The 8,775-nt window shown below is 38.5% G+C and overlaps 1 protein-coding gene across 1 annotated transcript in view; it reads right to left on the bottom strand.

Annotated features, from left to right (window-relative positions):
• Window positions 1-8,775, bottom strand: part of NT5E (5'-nucleotidase ecto) — a 92,844-nt gene that overhangs the window by 3,439 nt on the left and 80,630 nt on the right. Inside the window, exons 5-7 of the mRNA XM_044675381.1 lie at window positions 8,440-8,594; window positions 4,778-4,883; window positions 3,892-4,041 (exon numbers count right to left, since the gene is read on the bottom strand). Of these exons, the coding sequence (XP_044531316.1) occupies window positions 3,892-4,041; window positions 4,778-4,883; window positions 8,440-8,594 (411 nt within the window). The remainder of the gene's footprint in view (window positions 1-3,891; window positions 4,042-4,777; window positions 4,884-8,439; window positions 8,595-8,775) is intronic.

Below are 8,775 nucleotides of genomic sequence, written 5' to 3'. Positions count from 1 at the left end.
TCTCTCTCTCTTACACTCTCTCTCTCTCTCTCTCTCTCTCTCTCTCTCTCTCTCTCTCTCTCTCTCTCTCTCCTCCTTCTCCTTCTTTCTTTCTCTTTATTTTTTCCTTCCTTCTTTCTTTCCTTCCTTTCTTTCTTTTCTCTCTCCCTCCTCTTCTTCCCCCTGTCTCCCCCTCTTTCTCCCTGTTCCTCTCTCCATCCCTCCTACTAAAAAATGACTCTCTGGGGAGGAGAAAAGAAGGAATTTAAGTGAAATGAGGATGAGATAAAAGTAAAATAGAATAATTAAAAAATGTAAATTTTAGTGTATCTCGAAAATCTTAGTGCAGTGTGCAGCTTAATCTTATTAGCTAAAAAATGGAATAGAATCATTAATATGAACTTTTATTTTTATTAAAAAATTTTTTCTGGGTTATATATAATATGACATTTTTTAAGAGGAGAAAACTGGATTTTAATACATTACCTAGTGATTTATTTTAAAATCTTAGAGTGTTAAAATGGAAAAAACCTCTGGATTTAGAATTAAAGGACATGGGTTCATATCCCAGTTTGATCACTGAGTGATATTAAACAAGTCATTTAACCTCCTGAACGTCAGTTTCCCCATCTACAAATGGAGGGGATTCAATTAGAGATTTCTTCAGGATCTATGATTGTATCCTAGCTTCAAATCTGGCCTCGGATACTTCCTAGCCATCTAACCCTGGGCAAGTCACTTGACCCCAATTACCTAGCCCTTACTGCGCTTCTGTTTTGGAATGGATACTTAGTACTGAGTCTAAGACATAAGATATGGGTTAAAAAAAAAGAAGAAACTATGATCCTACTACCATTAATATAAACTTAAATTTCTTTAAACCCTGAATTTTTAAAAAGGTCATTTTTCAGAAGAAGTTGATCTCCATCAAGATTGGGGTGCCAGAACATAGATGCAAAAATCTTAAATAGAATACTAGCAAAGAGACTCCAGCAAGTGATCAAGAGGATCATCAATACAAGGATGGTTCAACATTAGAAAAACCATCCACATAATTGACTATATCAACAATCTAACAAACAAAAATCACATGATTATCTCAATAGATGCTGAAAAAGCCTTTGACAAAATACAGCACCCATTCCTATTGAAAAAACTGGAAAGTATAGGAATAGAAGGACCTTTCCTAAAAATAATAAACAGTATATACCTAAAACCATCAACAAGCATCATATGCAATGGGGATAAATTAGAAGCCTTCCCAATAAGATCAGGAGTGAAACAAGGATGCCCACTATCACCTCTATTATTCAACATTGTACTAGAAATAGAAACACTAGCAGTAGCAATTAGAGAAGAAAAAGAAATTGAAGGTATCAAAATAGGCAATGAGGAGACTAAGCTATCACTCTTTGCAGATAATATGATGGTCTACTTAAAAAATCCTAGAGAATCAACTAAGAAGCTAGTAGAAATAATCAACTTTAGCAAAGTGGCAGGATACAAAATAAATGCACATAAATCATCAGCATTTCTATATATTTCCAACACATCACAGCAGCAAGAGGTAGAAAGAGAAACACCATTTAAAATCACCCTAGATAATATAAAATACTTAGGAATCTATCTACCAAAACAAACACAGGAATTATAAGAACACAACTACAAAACACTTTCCAAACAATTAAAACTTGATCTAAACAATTGGAAAAACATTGATTGCTCATGGGTAGGATGACCTAACATTATAAAAATGACCATTCTACCCAAACTAATTTACCTATTTAGCGCCATACCTATCAAACAACCAAAAAACTTTTTCACTGAATTAGGAAAAACTATAACAAAATTCATTTGGAATAACAAAAGATCAAGAATAGCAAGAGAAATAATGAAAAAAAAATGTGAAGGAAGGTGGCCTAGCAGTACCAGATATTAAACTGTACTATAAAGCAGCAGTTATCAAAATGGTATGGTACTGGCTAAGAGACAGAAGGGAGGATCAGTGGAATAGACTTGGGGTAAGTGACATCAGCAAGACAGTGTATGATAAACCCAAAGAGCCCAACTTTTGGGACATGAATCCACTATTTGACAAAAACTGCTGGGAAATTTGGAAAACAATATGGGAGAGATTAGGTTTAGATCAACATCTCACACCCTACACCAAGATAAATTCAGAATGGGTGAATGACTTGAAACTATAAGGGAAACTATAAATAAGTGAACACAGAATAGTATACTTGTCAGATCTCTGGGAAAGGAAAGATTTTAAAACCAAGCAAGAGTTAGAGAAAATTACAAAATGTAAAATAAATTATTTTGATTATATAAAACTAAAAAGCTTTTGTACAAACCAAAACAACATAGCCAAGATCAGAAGGGAAACAACAAATTGGGAAAAAATCTTTATAACAAAAAAGTCTGACAGGGGTCTAATTACTCAAATATACAAGGAGTTAAATCAATTGTATAAAAAATCAAGTCATTCCCCAATTGATAAATGGGCAAGAGACACGAATAGGCAATTTTCAGATAAAGAAATAAAAACTATCAATAAGCACATGAGAAAGTGTTCTAAATCTCTAATAATTAGAGAAATGCAAATCAAAACAACTCTGAGGTATCACCTCACACCTAGCAGATTGGCTAAAATGAAAGAAGTGGAGAGTAATGAATGCTGGAGGGGATGTGGCAAAACTTGGACATTAATGCATTGCTGGTGGAGTTGTGAACTGATGCAACCATTCTGGATGGTAATTTGGAACTATGCTCAAAGGGCTATAAAAGAATGCCTGCCCTTTGATCCAGACATACCAGTGTTGGGTTTGTACCCCAAAGAGATCATAGATAAACAGACTTGCATGAAAACATTTATAGCTGCGCTTTTTGTGGTGGCAAAAAACTGGAAAAGGAGGGTATGTCCTTCAATTGGGGAATGGCTGAACAAATTGTGGTATACGCTGGTGATGGAATACTATTGTGCTAAAAGGAATAATAAACTGGAGGAGTTCCAGGTGAACTGGAAAGACCTCCAGGAACTGATGCAGAGTGAAAGGAGCAGAGCCAGAAGAACATTGTACACAGAGACTGATACACTGTGGTAAAATAGAATGTAATGGACTTCTGTACTGGCAGCAATGCAATGACCCAGGACAATTCTGAGGGATCTATGGTAAAGAACGCTGCCCACATTCAGAGGAAGAACTGCAGGAGAGGAAACACAGAAGAAAAGCAACTACTTGAACACATAGGTTGATGCGGACATGATTGGGGATGTAGACTCAAAACTACCACACCAATGCAACTATCAAAGATTTGGAAATAGGTCTTGATCAATGGCACATGTTAAAACCAGTAGAAATGCATATTGGCCATGGGAGGGGAGGAGGTTGGGGGGAGAAGGGGAAAGTAAGAACATAAATCATGTAACCATGTTAACTTTTCTAAAAAATAAATGTTAATAAATGTTAAAAAAATTAAAAATTATGAAAATAAAAGAGATTTCTATGGGATCTCTTAAAAAAAAGATTGGGGTGCCAGCTCAAAGGAAGGAACCTGGGATCCCAATAAACATTCCCTTCACTCAGAGTCTCAGAGTTTTATCTCAGGTCATGGATTTGTTCTCTCTCTACAGTAAGCAAGAGGAAGACAAAGAATGAAGGCCAGCCACAAGCTGGGTTGACAGTAGAGAGACAGAGGTCACATTCCAGAGGAAGAGAACTGAACTGATGAGCCAAGACAGGAGGTCCCCATCATCATGGGTCGTGATTTCACTTTCCCTCTCCTCAGTTTTCTCACCTACAAGATGAGAAGACTATACTAGAGGATCTGAGAATTGCCTTACAAACTCTAATATCTTAGAGATATGAAGCCTCAGCCCAAGCAAGATGGAGAGGGGAGAAAACTTACCGCCCACTTGCAGGAACTCTCCAAAGCCTTGGCCATGACGATGTACACTGTGCTCAAAGACCTTTTTCAAAGTGGAGCCTTTTAACTCGATTAGGTCAAAAGTGCCCCCAAAGGGCAACACAGCAGCCAGGTTTTCCCATGTGATTGTACCTGTGTAGAGGGATTGCAAGTGACATCAACAGAGGATCAGTTGGAAGAAACCCCAAATGGGCATCCCCTTAGTGCTGGGTGGGTGGGAGTGATCAAGGGAATGGAGAAGAGAGAACAGAAAGCAGCATCAGCTTTCTCTAGTAGTTATTGCCAGGAATCACAGAATTATAAAGATGAAGGGAGCTCTAGAAGGGCCTCTAGTCTTACTCTCTGCCTCTGAGCAAGATGGCGCAGCTTTTAAACTACCTCAGCAATAAAACTATCCTCTCTTTTCTGTTGGTTGGGGCAGCTAGATAGTACAATAGATAGAGCATTGGACCCGGTGTCAGGATATCCTAGTTCAAATCTGGTTTCAGAAATTTACTAGCTGCGTGACTCTGGGCAAGTCATTTAACCTCTTTTTGGCAGTTTCTTCATCTGTAAAATGGGGATAATGAGAGTACCTATATCTCAGGGTTGTTGTAAAGATCAAATGACATAATTTTAAAGTGCTTAGCACAGTGCAGATAGTAAGTGCTCTAGAAATGTTAGCAAGTATTATTATTAGATGCCAAAGGAGGAAATGCTCTGAATCAAAAGATCATGGCTCTAAGGTCCTTTCCAGTTTTAAGCCCTATGATGTTGCTGGGATTGAATTTCCTGAAATTAGGCAGCTCACTCCAGTATGAACCATTAGCAGCAGAAGAGACAGGATGAACTACATTCCCAAGACACAAAGCCAAATGGAAGAATATACCATTGTTCTTTTCATCAATGGGGGATCGAATGCCTCCTGAGTTCAGGATGCACATGGAAACATGGTTCCAAGTCTTTTCGTCAGGATGTCTAATGTTGTTGTTAATCTGTAACAGGAGCACAAAATGATCTCAAACACTTCCATGTTTTTTTCCTCAGTGAAGACCCCAGAAACTCATCTGGCCCAGAATTTAGCTAAGGAAGCTAAATTACTTTTGCTCCTTCTAGGGTCCTTCTACTTTCTGTCTCTGTGTCTTTGCTCAGGCTGAGCCCAGTTCCAGGAGCGTTCTTCTTCTTCACCTTCACCTTTTGGAACCCATAGCTCACTCAAGCGTCACTTCCTTAGTCTTCTCTTGATTCATTCTAGCTGCTGAAATGACTAGGTATATATTTATTTGTGTACATGCTATTTTCCTCCAGTAGAATGGGGGACATTCCCCTGGTGGGTTAGGACTATTTCATTTTTTCCCGTTTTCCCACCAACATCTGTCCCAGTACCTTAAGAAATGCTTGCTGGATAGAACTGAATCAGAGGTATTTATGAAGAAATGCTTAGCAAGAGCTCCAAAGCCTAAAGAATAACATAGTCCATAAGATTATTCAGTAGGAGCCCTCTGTGTTTTCCTTAGAAACGGTGACTAAGAAGAGAAAAGGAGAATTCTTCTCAGCCTGAGGAGGCACCTGAATCCTTTCAGGACACCAGGGATCAGTAGATTACTCCTAAACCAACCTGAAGAATTCAGTCCCCTCTGGATATAACCAGCCTCCTTCAAGTCAATGAACATTTATTAAGCATCAGCTATGTTCTAGGCACTGAGCTAAGCACTAGGGATCCAAAGAAAGACAAACCCAATCCCTGCTGCTCTTAAGCATCTTAAAATGTAAAAGGATTGGATTCTTATCTGATATTTTGTATTCACTGGCTTCCTTTGAGGAGTCAAAGCACAGAATACATATTCTGTGCTTTTTTCTAAGGCAGTGGTTCCCAAATTTTTTTGGCCTTCCACCCCCTTTCTGGAAAAAATATTACTTAGCCCCCTGGAAATTAATTTTTAAAAAATTTTAATAGCAATTAATAGGAAAGATAAATGCACCTGTGGCCATCACCGCTCCCCTGGATCGCTGCAGCACCCACCAGGGGGCAGTGGCGCCCACTTTGGGAATCGCTGTGGAAACCCCATCCCATGCACTCAATGCCCATTCTTAGTCTGAGTTGGATTTAAGCCAATTTAATGGATGTTCTCCATATTTTCATCTTTGCCAGGCCTAGGATTAGATGAGTTCTCTCCATGGCTAATCTGCTCATTCTTCCTCACATGGGATGACAAAGGTCTTAGCTGAATACTCAAGCATTCTAATGAAGGTGGCTTCATAATGCCCCTTCTTCTATATATATATAGAAGATATGTCTCAAGAAAGAAAGAGACAGGTCCTTGAGAGCATAGGATGCTGGCTCTTTGTTCCTCTGTAGCTATGAATTGAAGGAGCTACTCTCTGCTTTGGGCTCAGAAGACTTATGTTTTCCCCTTACATAGGAGGTAATCAGTCTCTCTAGTTTATTCTTTTGAAAACAAATTAACTTTATCATTTACCAACCAACATGCATGTATTTTTCTTCTTCCCCTCCTTCCTCTTCTCCTTGAGAGATATGTGCAATAAAATTATAGTCGAGTAAAAACAAATTCCCAGATCAACCATTTCCAAAACAATATGACCACATGTCACATTCTGCACCTCAAGTCTATCCCATCTGTTAGGAAGTAGGTAGGATGCTTTTGTCAGCCTCTGGAATCATGGGTGATCAGTGCATTTATCAGAATTTTTAGGTCTAATAAACCAAAATCTTACATTGAACTAATGATGTTGATAGGTATAATATATTCTCATTGGTTTGCTTGCTTGTTTGTTTTCTGGGTCCAAACCTGTGATTTCTTTGCCGTAGAAATGTTCCTCACCAACCCAAATGAGAACCTCATCTGGCATGTGAAAGTCAGCTTTCTGTAGCACTGAGGAATATTCTGGTCTCCAGAGGATAAAACTATCAAAGAAGGTGCCTCACTGGGGCCGGTGCTTTTGGGCAGTCAGTGAGTGTCTTATGAGCAAAGACAACTAAACAGAAAGACTGTGGCACCTTAGCTGTGAAGAAAATCTTTTCTTTAATGACAATTCTGAAGGGTAGGTAGTACAATTTTATTATCTCTCTTTTCTGAATGAGAGGCAAGTAGGCATGGGGAATAAAGAATTGGCCTTGAAGCCAAGAAGACATAGGTTCAAATGCTACATAGTGACTGTGCCTCTGGACAAGTCACGCAATATCCCAGGGTTCTAGGGAACAGTTTCTGCAACCTAGAAGTTGCCAAGAAGATACAGATCTGCACTGGCAGGGGGAATTTCCCCATTAATTTCTCTCTGCCAATCAGCAGACTAACAGCTCTCCTAATTTTAAAACTGAAGCCGAAGAGAGGTTGTGGTTTGCTCATGATCACACAGCTCCTAGAGAAGAACCAGGCTTTTAAAATCCAAGTTTACTGTTCTCATGTTCTAGGCTGGCTCCTTAGTAGACAGGAGATACTATAGCCTGCCTGTTGGCATGAGCTCATTATTTCTAGCTGGACAAGGTAAGTTATATGTTCTTGCTGACATTTCTTTAGCCACGACAATTTTTTTTTACACTTAGTAAATGTAAAATACAATTGAAGTGGGTGGCACTGGGGAAGTTTCCTTTTAGATTGTGTGTGTGTGTGTGTGTGTGTGTGTGTGTGTGTGTGTGCAATAACCTACAAGTAAACTAGGTTGTAAAATGTAAAAAAAAAATGTAAAATGTATATTTTAATTCACAAATAATTTATCTTGCTCTTAACATCATCCACATTTTCCAATGAATCCTTTTCCTCTCCTTCCCAATGGTCATCCCTTAGAATAAAGAATAAAAAAAAAGGAAAAAACCTTTCCAAAACAAAGAACCAAAAAAGTTCAGCAAAATCAACCAGCACATTGAAAAAGCTTGTCCTTTGCAGTGCTCCAAACCCATAGTTTCCTAATTCTTCAGCAATGACATTTTTACTAAAAAATTATCCTTTTTTGTTTGATATTTTACATTTGTACAAAATATTATTCTTCAGTCAAGCATAGGGATTTCTGAAAGCAAATCCCAGATACAGTGCAAAAATAACTGGGTCGACTAATTGACTTTTGGGTAGGCAAGCCTAACTGATTCAAGTCTAAATGATGCCTATTTCATATTTGGGTAGGTTTCTCATGTATATTCAGATAATTATTTCTTTTAAATGGAAAACAAGTTTTAAAAATATTTAGACAACCAATATCAAGTTCTCAAAAGAATGGGGGTTTTTTGTTTTGTTTTTGTTTTTTAAATATGCCCTACAAAACATGACCTACTTCCATAATGCAGAAGAGTCTTTCTGGATGTGCTGGATGTTATGAGAGCCCAACTGAAGTGCCAGTATCCAAACCAGGCTACCAGGCAGACACAATGCCCCTAGTTTACTTGTAGGTTATTGCACACACACACACACACACACACACACACACACACACACACAATCTAAAAGGAAACTTCCCCAGTGCCACCCACTTCAACTGCAAATCACAAGACACTAAATCCCAGATCAGTAGTTTTAGAGGGTCTCTTGTGCCACTTACCATAGCATCACAAATCATATTTCCCATGTTGCATTCCCTAAAGCGGCAGGATTGTGTAGAGCCATCCAGGTAGACAATGGTTTTCCCTAATTCCTGCTTAGAATAATTGTCTAGTTTTATCCTCCACATGTCGATATCAGCTTTTATGGTTGGATCTAGAAGAGAAGCAAATCCTGTGGTTAGAGATGGTCCATAGACATTACCCCAGGTCTGATTCTTGAGACCACTTCAAGCCGATCATCATTTGCCTCTTTTCTTAATTGTATTTTGACCCACTGGTATGATATCATTTAAAAAAGATGGGTTAAAGCCAGTCAAAGTGCTAGAAACTGGGCA

The sequence above is a fragment of the Gracilinanus agilis genome, chromosome 4, assembly GCF_016433145.1.
Source record: "Gracilinanus agilis isolate LMUSP501 chromosome 4, AgileGrace, whole genome shotgun sequence".
NCBI classification, from domain to species: domain Eukaryota; kingdom Metazoa; phylum Chordata; class Mammalia; order Didelphimorphia; family Didelphidae; genus Gracilinanus; species Gracilinanus agilis.
Note: the sequence above shows the minus strand (reverse complement) of the source record. Positions and strands in the feature narration are given on the sequence as shown.